The following is an 18,860-nucleotide window of genomic DNA, read 5'->3' as shown; positions in this document are numbered from 1 at the left end:
AGAATTGATAAGAATATAAAGAAATATTGATAAGAACATTAAAAGTATGTTTATCTTAATTTAAGTTGCTTAAAGTACGTAACTTTGGGTAGGAAATAAGAATCTTATAATATTAAGAATTCTTATAGGAAATAAAACCATAATCGTCCAAATAACTTTGGGTAGGAAATAAGACCTTATGTGACCCGTACTATGCACGTATATAAACCTGTACGTAATAAATTTACAAATGCGTTATGAAGATAGATTTTACCGACCTTAAAATACCACCTCCACTATATCGAGTCCTTTAAGTGCATGAACTCCTATGGTATGGGTCCACACACGAAATACTCCCCACCATTTGGGCAGAGATGTATTGTGATTAAAGAATTATTAGCAGAAATATATTAAAAAAAAAAGACGGGTGGAGGACACTACGGACGGAGGCCTTTCTCTTGGATTGGAGGACACTACGGACGAAGGGTCGGGTAGGGGCCTTCGGGGTGCAAAACTCCAACAAATATCTAATGTTTTTTCTCATCTTTCTTTAGCTATGATAATGGGATTTTATTTCTTTGGTTGATGACACTCCATTTTATTTATGGACTTTTCCAGAATTTTTCAATCAGATAAAGTGCCATTTCTCTTTGTACATCAATTATGCATGGGGACTGTGAGTCTTGTAAAAACTTTCTCGGGTTAATTTTGTTTAATTTCCATGTCTAGATTGTTTGTATGTTGTTCTATATATGGGTAGATTATCTTAAAATAAAAAGGATCCATGATGAAGCTGTTAAAAAAAAAAAGAATAGGACACTATAAAAAAATATATTATCATTTATTCCTATATATCTAATAGAGGAGATTTATGTCTCTTTTATTTATATCGCATTGCTTTCCAGTTCCTTTTTTGGGTAGGAAATAAGAATCATATAATATTAAGAATTTTTATAGGAAATAAGAATTGATATATATCCAAACAAAAAAGGAGCAATCCACGTAGGAAACTACTTGCCGTCTCGTTAAGCCACGTAGGAAAGAGAAAATATGAAGGGATAAGTATGAGGATACGACTTTATTATATATATATATATATGATTTCTTATGCTAGTAATTTCTTAATTAACAAGTTTCCTATATATATATATATATATATATATATATATAAAGGAGTTGTTGTGTGGCTGTTGGTTAATTTTCATCTAACCATTTTGAGGGGTACATTAGGCATTTCAATACCAGTGTACAAGTCATTAATGTTAGGGTACTAGCATTCTAGGTGTATTGGTATGTACATTACCCAACCTATCCTTAGTGGCTTGATGCTTCCACTCTGTCGATGCTTAGTTATAAATAGGACATTATTTAGAGTGTTTTCTCCAGAGAGTCCGAGTCTGTGAAGTTTATTATGGTGTGACTTTCTTTCATTGTTTTGAGATATCAATAATAGTGTGAATTATTTATTTCTCTCCTCTCCTATAAATATTTGAGTGATTGTTTCATCTTTCAATCTATGACTTTATATGCATTAATTATTCTTAGAATTCTAACATTTGGGTTCTACATTCCTACACTGTATCACTCAATGGTTGAACTCATTCTCTGCTCTCCAATTGTATCATGCCCTTGTAATCGCTTAGCCCATTGAAAGTGATAGTGATCGACAAATTCCTACAAGTACATAGGGGTCAATCAGAGTAATAATTCACCTAAAATATTTTAGGGGTTGAATCCACATAGATGAGTCAATTTTCTACTTTAATTATCGTAACAAAATAATGAAACTTAAATTCAAAGGATTTTTAATTACTAATCAAGAAATTGAATAAATAATCAAATCAAATAAGATATAGGTGAGAAAATAATTGGCAAAAGACTAGGGTTCAGGTTTTAATCCATATTTTGAATTATTTATCTAGTTAATTTCTTAACATGCCAAGAATATATCATGCAAAAGTTTTATAGATTACCTTTTGATACATCCAAATTGCGTCCAATTAAATTTCATGTCTCTCCCAAAATTATAAATATTTAATTAAAAGAGGTTTCTGACAATTTCACTCGCATCCCTCAGATTTGAATAATTACACTAACCTCTCTTCATATAGCTAAATGACTACAATATTCTTCACTTATAAATAATTCATACAAACAAAAAAAAATACCCTAGAACTACAACTAGTTTTTCATTCTAAAGCAACAGTTGCCACATAAAACAACTTTTATTCTCTCTCTCCGACCCTTTCTCCTACTTTCTTTCTCCTGCATCTCATAGTTCACTATTTTTTCGCAACTGCCATCTACACAACCATTTAATATATCTCGAATCCTTATTATTATGGAAATAGATCCTCTTTCTTTTTTTTGTAAGTATTATTGAATTAAAATTGCCAAATGACAGTTATCGGATTTGATTTGTTGTTAAACTAAATGAAGATGAAAAGGATGATGGTGATACAGAATGCAGACAAGAAAATAAAACTAATGGCTAAAAAGGAAACATGAATTGAGGAAGATTGTGTTATTATGTCAATTGTGTAAAAAAGAATTTTGGGATAAAAATTGCAATTGAATTTGCCTAGAGACATGGGATGTTTTTTCTAGTGTTGCTTTTGGTTGCTCCGTGTTGGTTTTCTTAGTGGGTTTGATTATTTTAGCATCAACGAAGTTGCAACATTTTGGATTGAGTTTGGATAGTGACATTGGTCAATTCAAGCACTGAATTTAGACCCCAAAAAAAATGAGGTTAAAGATTAGGTTGAATGCAAACTTTTATTGTCATAATTGATTTGTATGGGAAGTTTTGGGACAGCAATGGTAGGCTGTCAAAATTGTGAGAATATGGGGATTAAACTGAAGTGGTTTATTGAAGTTGTTATGGTGGTGGTTATGTTGCTTACAATAGTTGTAACGTGGAAGAAATTTATTAGTGTGTTTTTCCCCTTCTAAGTAATAAAGGGGTATTTTAGGATTTTTAAGAACAAATTTAGTATATTGAGTCTATATTGTTACTGAAATGTTAATCATAGGGGAGGTAGGTGTAATTTTTTAAACTAGAGGGGAGCTTCCTGCAATAATAAAAAATCTCAAGGGAGGTTTCTGAAATTATCCCGTAATTAGGTTAAGCATATTTATCTATCTAATACATGATTATATATCTCTTCTCAGTTCAATACAAATCCTAAAACATGTCTATGGTGGCTAATCACAAATATGTAATTAAGACAAGATAAATAAATCAAGATAAAAGTCAAGAATTTAACTAGAATAAATAATCAATTCTCTTCAAAAATTCCTAACCCTAGAAGTAAATTAGTTCATCATAATTGTAAGAATAAACAAGAATTCAATATTGAAAATACAAGACGTGGAATAAAGCGTAAGAAAAGTTTCTTACCGACTCCAGATCCCGTGTCTTGATTGTCAATCTCGATTCTTCAATTCCTAAAGAAAGCCATAGAACTAATGTTTTGACAAGTGTTTTATCTCCTAAAAATGTTCTAAGTACTCCCATTTATAGTTTTCTATAATCTCTGTTGAATCTCGAAAGGAATACGCTTCTTGAAATTGAAGAAAACGAGCCCCGCATAGTTTTTTTATGACATCCGGTGACAAGTCAATTTCAAGATCAAATTTCCACGCGTTTGGAATACATTTCCTCCTCGATCTCACTTTTTTGCAAGTTAGGATCCAATTAAAGCACAAAAAGGCATAATCAACCAATAATTTACATGTGTAACATTGCTAAAATCCACACCCTACTAGAGAGCTTGGGAGTTGGGACAGTAAATTTCACCTAAGAAAACATTAAAGAGACAATATTCCTTTTGGGGATTTCTATTGTGAAACAAAATAAAAGTCGCAACCAAACTTTTGTCTTTCTTTAAATTGCTTTTGGTGAATTCTATATTATGAAACAAAACGAAAGTCACAATCAAAATTTTTTTTTGCTACAAAACGAAAGCCAAAATATCACAATTATAACATGTGGAAGATTTCACATGGAAATATTGAAGATTGAAGAGAGAGATAAAAAAAAAAAATAGCTCCCTTGTTGCTTGTTAGCAATGAAAATAGGTACATAACGGAATTAAATGTCCTACCTATACTAAAAGCAGGAGCTTACAATTGAGGTTGGAATTGGGTTGACTTGATTGTCACTTTATTTGCATGTGCTCCTTTTGTCTGGTAAATAGGGATCTTAATCATATAAGTCATAAGATCAGTGTGCATCGCTAGACTTCATCGAAGATCAGAAATTTTGGATTTCTCCGTGTTAGTTTGTACTGATTGTATAGTTCCCTCAAGTCTTTACTTAAAATTGTAAAAATTTTATCTATAAAATCCGGTATCGTTTCGATAAAAAAAAAGAAAAAAAGATTGTCCCTTTATTCCAAAGCTGATTGCACCATTTTTGAGGTAGCAATTGTTGTAATTTTGAGCAACTTCAGTGGCAATTGATAACATCGACATACGTCATCTTGGTCTCTTTTTCCGCTTCCATTAAAACTCTGACGGAACCGACTGATACGGCAGAAAGTAGCCATTGTTCCAATTACACATCCATTTTCATGCTTAATCCCTCTCACCCCTCTCAATTTTGCTTTCTACATAAATTTTTTTTTTCCCATCAACTTTTTTAAGTTTTTTTTTTTGATGGAGTTTTGTTTCAGTACGTTTTTGTTAACTAATTTGTAAGTTTTTTTTTTTAATGAACTGTGAATTCTCGCAAAATTGAAACTCTGGACAAATGGAAGGAAGGGATATGCTAATCAGGTTTAAGTCAATCAATTTGCCTTGCAATTGTCCAAAGTATTAAAGAATTTAATGCGGTTTCTTATAGTCCAATTAAGTTGTGCTGATATGATGATGACATAAAGTACTCTGGACCTGGAGTATAATTTTTTTAAATTTGACTTTGCACCATAAAGTTTAGTTAATGACAATTTAGTACATAAAACTTCTATTTCATGCTACAAGCGCCTACAATCCAATTCATAACTGTATGCTAATGATGGTTGAACATATATAAGTTACACATTTGAGAAGCAAAATTATCCTAGTCTCTTTAGCATTGATGAATTAGTGTTTAATTATGGCATTTCAATTTAACCGTTGACAAGTAATTGTGTGACAAGTCCCTGAAAAATGATTGTCAATATGAGATAGAGATAGAGATAAAAGTAGGATGTATCTAATTTTACATTTCTCTTATCAGAATTGTTGAAGAGTCTGGAAAATATTCCAATAACAACAGTCTCTAATCCATGAAAAAAAAAATAATCTTATTCATCAAAGTCATGATTTTGATATCCTTCAACGAAAGTAACACAGACTTGCTTCTTTTTTTTTTTTTTTGAGATTGATGGAAGGAAAAGAAATAATCAAGACTTCAATAATGGAAAGGGAAACAAGAATAACGCTAGGCAAGACGGCATGGATTTCAAATGTTTTTTTTTTCCAGCGTTCAATTCCCCTGGAGTCTCAATATTTGGATTGTAGGTTTTTTAAGAAAAAATTTTTACATTTTTCATGAACACATTTTTTAATTATTTTATTATTTTATATATATCAAATTATTATAATATTTTTTTTACAAAAAATTTTAAAAAATAACAATCTAAACGCAATTGCAGCACTAGTGCTTAGCAAGCTTGAAACAACCCTCTCGAATTAAGGTGTGATCATTTTGACCAAAAAAAAAAAATTAAGGTGTGATAATGCTGCACGTCATCTACGATTTTTCAGATTCCTACTTCTTCTATATTTTGACAAACGGCATGTCTGTGTCTAGCAAGAAGTGTGATAGTGCTGTACGGCATCAACAATTTTTTAGATTCCTACAACTTCAATACTTTGACGGGATAATTTTAAAAAACCTCCCTTGAGATTTTGATAATTTTACTCTGCTCTCCTCAATTTTAAATAATTATGCTTACCTCCCTTGACATAATAAAGTACTTATAATGACCTTCACTTAATAGACAATTCACAGTATAATACAATATATTTGTAAAACCAAAAAAAAAATCATATTTATCTATGTCTTGGCTAGCTCTACTCTTCTCTTTTCTAGTTATTATACTGTCATATTCTCTCTTTTTTTCTTCAGTTTTATAGATATTACCAAATTGAAATTGTAAAATTAGTAGTTCAATTGAAATGACAAGACTCGGAGTCATAGAGAAAAAAAATAATGAAATTAATGATTGAAACAGGTTGGAGGATCAAAGATGAAAAATTTACCATATATTTTTTTTCTGTGGCAAGCATTGATGATCCTTTGGATAGTTGCTTTGATTTGGAACTAGAGTTTTTACTTAGGTGGTTGTTATGAATTGGGATGGTGGATTTGTGCAGAGTGTGAAAGAAAAGGATCGAGTATACTGTATTTTTCTTTTTTACTTTTGTATTAAAGGGTAATTTAGGATTTTTGAGAAAAAATCTAGTTTGTCGGACTTATATTATTATATAAACAATAAAAATAAGGAGTTATATGTAATTTTTAAAATTAAAGAGAGCTCTTGCAATTATGAAAAATGTTAAGGAAGGTTCATGAAATTATCCCATACTTTGACAAAAGACGTGTCAATGTCCGGCAAGACGTGTTATAATGCTGCACGCATCAATGATTTTTCACAGCCCTACGACTTCAAGACTTTGACAAAAGACATGTCTGTGTCTGGCAAGAAGTGACATAATATAATAAAGAGCAAATTTTCCAAATAGTCCTTCAACTTTTTAACTAATTCACATTTGGTCCTTCATCTTAAAAATGAGATAGAATGATCCTTCAACAAAATTTTTTAGACCAAATTGGTTCTTATATGGCATAGCAGCCAAGAAAAAGTTGGATCAAAGTGGTGATGAGATTTGAATTTTCTTACCTGTTCCGTCACATAGGGACCAATTAAGCCTAAAAAATTTCGTTGGACAGCCATTATGTCCCATTCTTAAGATGAAGGATCAAATATGAATTAGTAAAACATTTGAATGACTATTTGGGGGACTTGCTCCATAATAAAATTGAAAAGCTGGGATGTTTGGAAAATATTTAGAGGCTTGTAGCAAAGTGTGTTAATGGGAAAAAAATGATTTGATGGGCATACCCATGAGATAATCTTGACCTATTGAACTTGAAGAGGACACGGCTGCTGTGGAAATTATAAGTACAAAGACAATTCGTGGTTTCTGAGCTACAGCAATGAGTGATATTTTTAGGAACATCTGTTGGGGTTTTTGATAATTATGTAGTATTCTTAAACTTCTAAAAATATCACTTACCTCTCTCATTTGAAGTCAACATCACAAGTCACCAATATTTTTACCCTCAATACTATAGGTTTATTCTGGAAAAATACTTTCCAACCAAAAGAATTGGCATGATTTTCTTCTTTTGCTTTTTTTTTTTTTTTGAATTTTGGCCTGTTTTAATGAAAATGTCGCATATATTAGTCCCAATTCAGGAGCTTATATTTTTGGGTGTAATTCTTTTATGCCAGTTTACCTACCACATTCCCCGCATTAATTTCACTGCCTTCATATTATTGGAAGAGGTTGTATTTTCAATACCGAAGTAGAGCCTGTTTTAGGGTTTTTTTCCTCCGCTCTCAATTTTTTTTCTTAGTTTTGGCTCTCAAAATTTCTGGTTCTGGCCTTGCAATTAGAACCACTTTTTTTTTTTTTACTAATATTGAAAGATTTGGTGAATCGGATGACTTCCCACTTGAATTTCAAGTGACCAATCTAGTTTTCTCTATTTCTTGACTTTATATTTTAGAATATGTTCATCAATGTTTCAATTCTTTTCATCTCAACTCTCTCCATATGCATTTCGAGCAACATAAGTATCCGTTCCGATTTCAACAATAATGTGCTTAATAGTTGTTATATATTGTTATATTTAGTTGCATTACAATAACAAACACTACACAAAATTTTCTTGGATTTTAAATCTTTTATTAATACTAATAAGGATTTTGGATAATGAAGGAACAAGACAACTGAAAGGGCAATTTTGAAATAAAAATATGCTCATTTTACTTAAATGAATCATTTAATCTTACTTTGCTTCTAGTTAGGGGTGGTAGATGAATCGAGTTACTCGCAAGGAATTTAGTCAAAGCTCTACTCGAACTCGAGTTTGATTGATACTCGAGTCAATTATTGAATCGAATTCAAGCATCTAGGTAATTGTTAAATTACCTAAAAACCTATATTTTTAGAAAAAAATTGTCTTACCACTCGAGCTGGAATTTGATCTTAATTTGCTTCTTGAGCACCTTTATCTTTCACATGAGCCGAACTTGACCTTCAAAGTTGATGAGCTTAAACTGAGTTTGAGCTCAAGTAATGTCTTCAAGCTCATCGAGCTCTAGCTTGAATACATTCTGTACTTGAGTTTGACTCCGTTCATTGCCATTCCTATCCTAGTCATTGAACATGTTACAAAAGAATTTATTTTGGGGAGGTTAATGAGATTTTCAAAAGTTTAGAAGTTCCAAGCGGTATTCACAAACACCTTAGGGAAGGTTTTCGAAATTATCCGAAGAATCAATTCAAAGCCAATTAATGGATGTGGCACAGATTAACCTTATCAATCATGACCGTGTGCATAAAGCCCCCACTGGAGATCGGCATTCAAACACCCAGTGGAGTTCATTGCCATGCTAACTTATTTCAGCCCTGATGGAGACTTGGCTGCCCTTAGCCTTGGCATGGGTTGTTGCATTGGCTTTTCTCTCAAAAGTATCCACTCGCAAACGCCTAAAGCTAAATCATCCACCAGGACCAAAACCATGGCCTATTGTTGGCAACTTGAAACTCCTAGGTTCAATCCCACATCAATCCTTACACTTGCTGTCCCAGAAATATGGAGAAATCATGCAACTAAAATTTGGTTCCAGCCCTGTTGTAGTAGCTTCATCCCCTGAAATGGCAAAAGAATTCTTGCAAACACATGACAACATCTTCGCTTCTCGGCCTACAACTGCTGCTGGCAAATACACTAGCTATAACTGCTCCGATTTGACATGGGCACCTTATGGTCCATTCTGGCGACAAGCTCGTAAACTTTATCTTACCCAAATATTTAATCCAAAGCGACTTGACTCCTTCGAGAGCATACGCATTGAAGAAAGGCGTGCTTTCATTTCTAGCTTGTATGCTCTCTCAGGAAAGCCAGTAGTTATGAGAGATCATCTAACACGTCTTACCCTCTCCACTGCAAGCCAGATGGTCTTGAGTAACAAGTACTTTGCACAATCTGAAGGGGAGAGATCTCTACCTACCTTTGAAGAATTCCAAGAGATGATAGATACTTGGTGTTTGCTGAGTGGTGTGTTCAATATTGGGGATTGGATACCATGGCTCGACAGATTTGACCTCCAAGGTTATGTAAAGCAAATGAAAGAACTTCACAAGAAATTTGATAGATTCCATAACCATGTGCTTGATGATCACCAGGCCAGGAGGAAAACAGAGAAAGATTTTATCCCTAAGGACATGGTTGACATTCTATTGCAATACGCTGAAGATCCAGATCTCCAGGTTAAACTCACCAGAGATCAGATAAAAGGGCTAATTCAGGTGCTCTTTCTTCTCATTGTTTAATCAAATTCCTAGGTCTCTTTGCCTCTTTAAGTTACTGAATCTCAAAGCCAGCAGTCATGCTTAGTATAATGTGCCATTAAAGATAACTGTCTCCTTTCTTCTAATTAAGAGTTTTTTATTTCCTTTCTAGATTAATAGTATTATAATATTTGATCATAGAGGCACTAACTTTACCATTGTGTTGCTGACCAGAACGTGCTATTAAAGATAAGTGCCTTCACCCTCAAAAAAAAAAAAGGATAACTGTCTTCTTTCATCCTTCTGATTAAGAGGGCTTTGTTGAATTTTCCAAGATTCCAATACGAGATTTTTATCTTTTATCGTTTGGGAAAAAAAAATACGAGATTTTTGAATACAACTATGATATAAACGCGTACCATTTATAAAACTAATCTCTGAAAAAAAAAAAAACTATTAACTAGATTCACATTGATTCATTGCTATTTTAATCCTTTAAATCTTAGGCTGGCATTTCAAATCAACATGTATTCTTTTATCCTTAAAGAGGATTCTTCAATTTCTCTCGGTATCTGGGATATACGAACTATTTTGCAAAACCAAAGTATACGACATAAAAATGCATGTGATCCGGGGATTATAACTATAATATAAATAACTTTTCTATTATCTTTTGGTATTTCTATTTTAATCCATCATAAAAATAGAAATTATTCACAAGTCTCTATACATTAAAAGTTCATATCTTACTAAATATATTAAAATTATAATTATAATTGATTACTTAATTGGATTTAATCTAATTTGACAGTTTGCAATACATAATTATTCACATATATAAGTCTAGCTTTGGATCTAGGATCCAACAGTTTTTTTCCTTCCAATCTGTTGTAAATCATGATACTTCACCAATATTTAATCATGGCAGGACTAACTTTACCATTATTTGATCATGGCCAGGACTTGCTGGTTGGTGGTACCGAATCCTCAGCCCTTACAGTAGAATGGGCATTGAATGAACTTCTCAAACATCCACGTCTCATTCGAAAGGCAACCGAAGAGCTTGACAGAGTGATAGGGAGAGATAAGTGGGTGGAAGAGGCTGATTTCTCAAAACTGCCTTTTCTAGAGGCGATCATAAAGGAAACTTTTAGGTTACATCCAGTGGCAACGCTACTTTCGCCCCGTTATGCCCTCGAGGATTGCACTGTAGCTGGTTATAACATTGCTAAAGGAACAACGGTGTTTATAAACACATGGAGTATAGGGAGGAACTCAAAGTATTGGGATTCTCCTGAAGAATTCGTTCCAGAGAGGTTTTTGGAGAAGGATATTGACATGAAGGGACAAAACTTTGTGCTACTGCCCTTTGGCTCAGGTCGGAGGATGTGCCCAGGCTATAACCTTGGAATCAAACTTATTCGATCAATGTTGGCAAACTTGTTGCATGGATTCAACTGGAAATTGCCTCATGGCATGAAACCAGAGGAAATTTGCATGGAAGAACACTACGGACTCACAACTCATCCAAGGATTCCACTTGCTATGATCCCAGAACCACGTTTGCCGGTCAATCTCTATTAGCAAGTATTGATTTAAGGCAAAATTGAAATATATTCCTACTCTGCATCAATCAAAGGTTAAACTTAATCTCCCCTCTCCAATTGTATCATGCCCTTTTGATCACTTAGCTCCATTTAGGTGAGAGCTTGGGAGTTGGGACAGAGTATATTTGACCTAAGGAAACTTTGAAGAGACGATACTCCTTTTGGTGATTTCTATTGTGAAATAATACAAAAGTCACAATCATGCTGGTTTTCTTTTCTTTCTTGAAATTGCTTTTGGTGAATTCTATATTGTGAAATAAAAGAGAAGTCACAATATATTTTTTTTGCTAAATAAAAAAAGTCAAAATATCGCAATTATGACGTGTGGAAGAATTGACATGGAAATATTGAAGACTGCAGAGCGAGGGGGAAAAACTGGCTCTTTTGTTAGCAAAGAAAATAGGTACGCAACGGAATTAAATATAGCATCTCAAAAATTTGATGAACAAACAAGGAGGCCCTCAATTAGAGCCACAAGTCTTTTCAAGTTCTCGAGAACAAAAGATAACATTCACGAAAGCAGAGTTGGCGCAACTTACTGGACCAGAGAAGGAACAAAACTAACCTTGTGCAATGACCAACTTTATGATTGGTTCGCACCAGGCCTGTAAAAAAGACAAAACAAATCTGACTTCTTGACTTCATACTACTAACACATGTTTCAATAAGGCAATGCTAACTATGAACCCAATTCCTATGCAACTTCAAGAATCTAACCAAACAGATTGAACAGAGACACCCAATTTAAGTAAAACTAGGGGTGTCGAGGTTAATTAAGTAGCTCATGAGTTTGCTCTGTCAAAGTTCTAAAACTTTTCATTGGTCAGGTTTAAGCTGGAATTCGAGCAGTTCAAGCTACTTGACGAGTCGAGTTCGACTTTAATATATGAAACTCGAAAGCTTGTCAAAGTTAATCGAATTCAATTGAGCTTCATGCACACATATATTAATTTTTTATATATATATTCTAAAAATGTACGAGTTGGCATTGGTTTTGGGCTAAATATAATTAAGTGAATATGAATACATCTCAAATTAAATTCAATTAGAAAATGAGTTAAATTATCTTACCACAACATTGCATGAAAAAAATAAAAATTGTTGTACCATAAAAGTTTTACTATATGGATGATAGGTGTCGAGCCTGTGCAATAATAAAAATAGAACCTAACTACCACTAAAAGCAGTCAATAATTAATCCTAGGTACTGGAGCAGGGACTCTAGGTATGTAATAGGTTACTTGATTCACCCTGTTCCCGAAGAGTTTGCTTAACCCGATATACCAGAATTAATTAATTGACAAAAACTACTAAATAGTAGATAGTGGCAAGCAGAGTTGTCTCCTCAAGGATTGGGGATATTTGTCTCTTGAAATTCCAATTGGTAAAGGGGGATTTTATCAGAATGAAACTAAAAACAATTAAGCAATTCAACTAAAAATAAATAATTAACTAGCACGAATATAGCAGGAATTAAATCAAGACTAGATAAATTCTAGCCAAGGATGCAACTATTCAGACACAGTCCACTTACTCGATCATGATTAATAGGCTAGTTATAATCGCCGACGAACTCTAACGATCAATTTTTCCTTAATTTATTGATAACCAAGATAAGACCATTGATTACTCCTAACCAGAAAATATTCCTAGGTACGACCGTAGGAATTAATTTCTCAATTGCATTAAGATCTAGAAAAACCTAACCCCAATCAATAACACGCTACGAGGGTTATTTAAATTAAATTGCACGTTCTCCTAGTGTGTAAACATGCCAGTTGCCACTAATATTAATCAATCAAACAATTACGGATTTAATTGACTAATTTAGCAGGAGATTAATAAGTCACATTGAACATCGGACCCTTGACATCCAATTAACAAAATAATCCCATGGAAATTCAAATAGGTAACGTGCAAATATTAACAAATTAAGAAACGCGTGAAAACTAATTAGATCTCACAGATATTCGGGACTGCGCCGTCGAGTTGATCCTTGACTAGATGAAAGGCTTAGCCACGCCGCATAAATAAACCTCCACGCAAATTAATTGACTGTAAAAGCATCGCATTTGTCACTAGAAAGCAAGAGGTAAAAGCTATTTTTCTAGTATGGAATTACATCGAACAGAAGGCACGCATGCCAAGTAGAAGAAAAGAAACTAAAACTCTTGCTTAAGAGATGTCCCTGGCCTCTGTACCTTTTTTTTTCTTTTCAAAGCCAAAAGGAAATAACTAATGCTATCTCCTAGTGGTCCCCACGCAATTGAGAGTCAAAGAGCCAAAGAGTCGGAGCTCTGCCGAAATCCTTGTTTTTAGTTTCCTCTTCGTAAGAAAACTCCTAGTCAGTAGCTATCTAATCAGCAAAAGAAATGCAATCCGTCTGTGGCACCATGTGGGCCAGGTCTGTGGCTTGTTTGAAGTCTCAATTGTCTCCAAAAAATCCCTCCTTTTTTGTAGTTTTCTGCTCCACCTCCTAAAATTGAGTCCAAATATCAAATATAAGTAAATATTAATAATTAAAATAATATTTGGCAAGGACAAAGGGAAAAATTAACAATAAAATTACTAACAATTAACACCTTATCAATGGATTGAAGCACAAATTAGATTGCTCTTTTTAAGATAATTTGCGCATATGAAGTATTATCCGATGCAATAGGTTTTAGCATGTCGCTTCTAACTTGTTTTTGATTGCAGTTTATCCTAATCCATACCAATAGGTTGGACAAAAACTTAACACAACAGTGTTTTTTTTTTAATACCATAAAAGCTTTACTGCATGGATTGAAGCACAGATTAGATTGCTCTCTTTAAGATAATTTGCACGTATGAAGTATTATCTGATGTAATAGGTTTTAGCATGTTGCTTCTAACCTATTTTTTACTGCAATTTATCCTAATATACCAATAGGTTAGACAAAAACTTAACACAATACTGTTTTTACTTCAAATGAAATTTATACTATATATAAAGGGAGAGTAGTGATAGTTGGTATAAAGATTTTCTGTCATTTTTATGAACTTTCAATTTTACCCCTTAGAAAAACTAATTTGTTGTCCTAATTACTTGATCACATTTGCCAACATCGCTGCTCATAACTACACTAAATATTCCAGCTACCAAATTATCTATTTTTTAATTGAAGGAAAATTATTTATAAATTGAAGTTTGTTAATGAAAAATTCTTTTAAAATTTATTTCTGCGAAAATAAAATTTGTGAATTTATAAAAATAATAATTATCTCTAAATTGCACACATACTCGGTGTGCCTTTAACACTAGTACATATAACATATCTAAAACTAGTTTAGTATTAGTAGAATATAGTAGAAGAATCTCCTTATCAAGAGTAAGAAATATAGGTGTAACAATAATGTAAGATATCTGTTGTTTGAACATTTATTTATAGGTAGAATATCATATGAGTACAACCTTGACAATTGACATTAAATCTAATGACAATACAAAATTTTAGTTTGAAAATACTATTGCTTGTAATGCCATGTATAACGGTCAAATTATTATGAAAATAACATTAGAAAAGTTTCTCATTTTTGTTATCAAATTTGCAATTGAAAATCATTGAATAATAATTGTAATTTTTTTTGTTAAATTACTCCAACAATACCCCCTTTTATTTTAATAACAAATAAGTGGGGGACGTGAAACCATTTAATTTTACATAACATTGTCTTAGAGTTCTATATAGTCCCTTCCTCAACTTTCATTTATTTTTTTCCAATTCACTCATCTAGTAGCTAAAGGTGTGCACCTTAATCAAATTCTTACTTTTTAGATCTACCTACTACTGTCCTAACACACCACGAATCAATTCAATACCCTACTATTGCAATACTAAAACGACTCAATGATGTCCTAACACATCGTTCTTGGGCTGATCCTGTGAGATCGATTTTAGTGCTTCTGTGATTTTTGTGGTTCGGCGTTATAATCACTGATGGCCGACTTTTCTGTTCATTCTTCGATAGTAAAGTGTTGGGCAGTTACTGACCAACAAATGCTTTGATGAAGAAGAGTTTGTACTTTGTAGCATTAAAAAATTGAGAACGGATAAATTGTACTTGTTGGCCCGATGGATACGAAATCTTGTGGCACGTCTATTCTTCACTAAAGTTATTAGAATTGGGCCACAGATTTACATGAATCTTCCTCCATCTTCTCTGTTAATTACGGCTTTTTCAAATCGAGTTTGTAATTTTCAAGTTGAGCTTTTATCTTCTTCAGCAAATAGCATCCAATTTAAGGTACTTAAGTTTTGGCCTTTACTCATTTGACTTTATGTTATGACCTTCCGTCTGATACGTTGTCGGGTAAACGGGGCCTCACAAGTTTCATTTCATACAAATTGGTGTAAATTAATACTTTACTTTCAACTTGCATCAAATTATCTTTAATTTACACTAAATGATAATAATTAACTTATACCAAACGGTACTTAATTTACACCAAATAATAACAAATCAACATACATTGAATTGTAACTTATTTACATTAAACTTGACCTGATTTATACGAAAATCTTATTAATTTATACCAGAGGTCAATTTGTGTGAAATTGTACGAAACATAAATTGCGAATCCCCAGATCCTGTTGTAGGATATTCCTCAAGATGATTGCCTTGAGTTTTTTCTTGTTAATTTTTAGTGTTTTTTAATAGCTGTTTTTAAAGTGTACGTGATGTGTTTTTAAGGTGTATTTTGGATAGATAATCAGTGAGCCCGTGCTATCTCCTTTGACGGTGATGCGAACGGTCTCATCTGCATTAAGATGAATAGGCCGCAATGGATCTTCACTGGCAAATTGTTTTCTTTGTTTTTTGAAAAAAATTGCTTGGAGTATAATAAAGTTTAATTTCATGAAAAGTTTGTTTAGGATTTGATTATAGACCGTTGATAATATTTTACTATAAATTAATATTTCGTTTACGTTGTATTTGTGATTCATACTGTTGGTCATGTAATTATTGTCCTTTGTAGAATTTACAATTTATAAGAACTTAATCATGAATATGTTCCAAAACAATTACACTACTGAAGCACAACCTGAATTATATATAAACAAGCTATAAAAGTGTATTTAAAATGGTAGTAGATTAATTGAACAAAACTACAAAACTACTGCACTATTTAAAATGGTTGTTTTTGACAAATTTCAATCCATGATCATTAGCTCAATCAACCATAAGAATCCCCAAATTGACTTCACTTCTAATAACTTTAGACATTTTATTTTTTTAGTTGTTGTCAATCATTTCTCGAGATGTGATGTCCCTTGGATTTGTCGACCTCGTGCGACGTCGGCGTCAGTTAAGAATGCTTGGTTGTCTTCCGGTAGGAAATTTTGCTTTTGCTTGGTTGTCATGTCCCTTTACTATTGCTTCCCTTTCTGCCAAGACGCCTTCGAGTTCTAGTCGTGATTGTGCTTGGTTGTATTGTAATGGGAAATTTTGGATAACAAATCACCTCACAGGATACCACTAATCACTTGACCTGGAAATTGGAGGTTTTGCCATTTAAGTCGATTTTCTGGTTTAGCTCCCCATGTCTAGAGACACCTTTTTTGTGATAATTTCCTTTTGATTAATCCATACATAATATTGAACGTTCATGTTAATCGATTGTCGAAACTTCTAATTTGCTAATATTTGCTGCTTTTTTCCAATATCTGCAAACAAAATATGATCACTTTTGTTTTTTTTATATGATAATAGTCATACCGTGATCATCATTTAGTTGGGAAAGAATATGTTGAATATTACAAAGCAGAAAGTTTAAGTGAAAAATTTTGAATTCGAAACCTCTTACTTTATTAAAAAAAAAAAAAACTATGATCATTATTTAGAACGGCAATGTCAACATCCTCTGTTGTATCCGGTAATTGCTGCTTCGTTTCAAGCAAAACTATCAGTATCTGCCGTTTGTAATTTTATGATATCGTAATTGTAAAGAAATTTCATTCTTCTCTTTCCAATTGTCCATAGATTTTCTATGGAAGCTGTGCCCCCGGTGAGTTTTCTATCAGGGCTCCGTAGATGATGGTGTATCTCATTAGACCGCAGAGTCTCCAATCAATCAGGAACCAGTGGGCCCCATGCTTTTAGCTGGATGGGCCTGGATTTTCTCAGGCGGGGCCCAGCAAAAGTTGTGAATGGCCGACCGTGCAAGAAATTTTTAATCTTCTCTGGTCTCTGGAGTGGACTCTTGAACAAGTCAACAAGTCAACGGACGATCGGTATTCTCTGGACCTGAGGTCCCAAACAGCAAAACAATATGAAATTAAACATATGTTGGCCTAAAATATTTCCAAATAAGATTTAAATGAGTTTTTTTTTTCACTTTAATTTATCAGAATTTATTAATAATTGCGGTCTATTTTTAACTATTTCATTAAATCTAGCTGTCGAAAGAAAAAAAAGTTTGGAATATGCTGCAGCTTAATACATGAAAATTTTGTTTGGGATTGATTGCACCTTTACTAAATTAAGTTTTATTAGAGTTGTAAGTTGTTGACTAACTAAGGTTTCTAGAATTTATAACTTCTGAGAAATTATACTTTCTTCTCGCTATTAGATTCAGTCTTAAGTCTAGCAATTAGGGGTGGGAAGGGTGTGGACAGGAGTAGAAGGTATAAAAAAAAGCTATTGCTAAGATGTATTCGGGTTGTATTCAGAAACTCTTGCAAAATTGCTTCTCCTGAAATGTTTCCAAATTTCAGGTTTAAAATAGACAAGAAATTGCGGTCCAGATATTTGATGCAAACCAAAACACATGATGGAAAACGTTTGATTTACGTATATAAACCCTGTATTGACCGTAACGTAGGAGTAGAACAAGTCGAGGGTTAGATTTTACTTCACATAGTTAGATTTTCTTTTTTTTTTCCCCTTTACCAGAGCATAATATAATGGGAACTTACTTTTTTATTTTCCAAAAAAAATAAAAATTGCATTGCTGGAAATGGATGATATGAGAAGCTTGGACAGGAAGAAGAAATATAGAGGAAAATAGAGATAAGGACAAAATTGAAAATTCTGACATTGTTTTAATTAACAATAAAAGCTAATATGGCTTAACAGAGGGACCGGCAAAGTGCATCAAAATAAATGTTAAGAGGTCAAGTCCAAATAGTACTAAGGGTAAAAAACAAAAAACCCCCCTGTGATAAACCTAATACACAGAAAAGCCCCCCATGGTTTCAAAATATACAACACGACCCCTCATACTTTGAACTAAATTGTAAAGGTGACGGAATCCGTTAAGTTTAACGGAAATGGTCAAAATGACCAAAATACCCTGATATAATTCAACAAAAAAACAGCTCAAAAAATCATTTATTTTATTTTCTAAGTAGAGAGAATTGAGAGTTAAGGGGTAGAATAGGTATATTTGATAAAAAATTAGGTATAAAAATTTTTTTTTAGGTTCCAATATGTCATTTCCGTTAAGTTTAACGGATTCCGTCACCTTTACAATTTAGTTCAAAGCATGAGGGGTCGTGTTGTATATTTTGAAACCATGGGAGACTTTTCTGTGTATTAGGTTTATCACAGGGGGTTTTTTTGTTTTTAACCCTAGTACTAACCGTCTTTCTGGTACCACATTATAAATTTAAACCCTTGGCAGCCCATCTTTTTTCTTGCAACTGTAACACAATTGGCTACAGGTTCGGCAGGGTC

The 18,860-nt window shown here is 33.0% G+C and overlaps 1 protein-coding gene across 1 annotated transcript; it reads left to right on the top strand.

The window, feature by feature from the left end:
• Positions 1-8,585: 8,585 nt before the first annotated feature.
• On the top strand, positions 8,586-11,377 carry LOC113709385 (dimethylnonatriene synthase-like). Its single transcript, XM_027232134.2, has 2 exons — positions 8,586-9,570; positions 10,513-11,377. The coding sequence occupies exons 1-2, from the start codon at positions 8,671-8,673 to the stop codon at positions 11,134-11,136; spliced, it is 1,524 nt and encodes a 507-aa protein (XP_027087935.1). The 5' UTR covers positions 8,586-8,670; the 3' UTR covers positions 11,137-11,377.
• The last annotated feature ends 7,483 nt before the right edge of the window (positions 11,378-18,860 follow it).

Source organism: Coffea arabica, chromosome 9e (genome assembly GCF_036785885.1).
Source record: "Coffea arabica cultivar ET-39 chromosome 9e, Coffea Arabica ET-39 HiFi, whole genome shotgun sequence".
Lineage (NCBI taxonomy): Eukaryota > Viridiplantae > Streptophyta > Magnoliopsida > Gentianales > Rubiaceae > Coffea > Coffea arabica.
The sequence above is the reverse complement of the archived record's forward strand: the minus strand, read 5'-3'. Positions and strand labels throughout refer to the sequence as shown.

Coding starts and splice junctions, on each gene's coding strand:
- LOC113709385 (XM_027232134.2), top strand. CDS start 8,671: ATGGAGACTTGGCTGCCCTTAGCCTTGGCATGGGTTGTTGCATTGGCT. Junction 9,571..10,512: donor AGATAAAAGGGCTAATTCAG/GTGCTCTTTCTT, acceptor GATCATGGCCAG/GACTTGCTGGTTGGTGGTAC.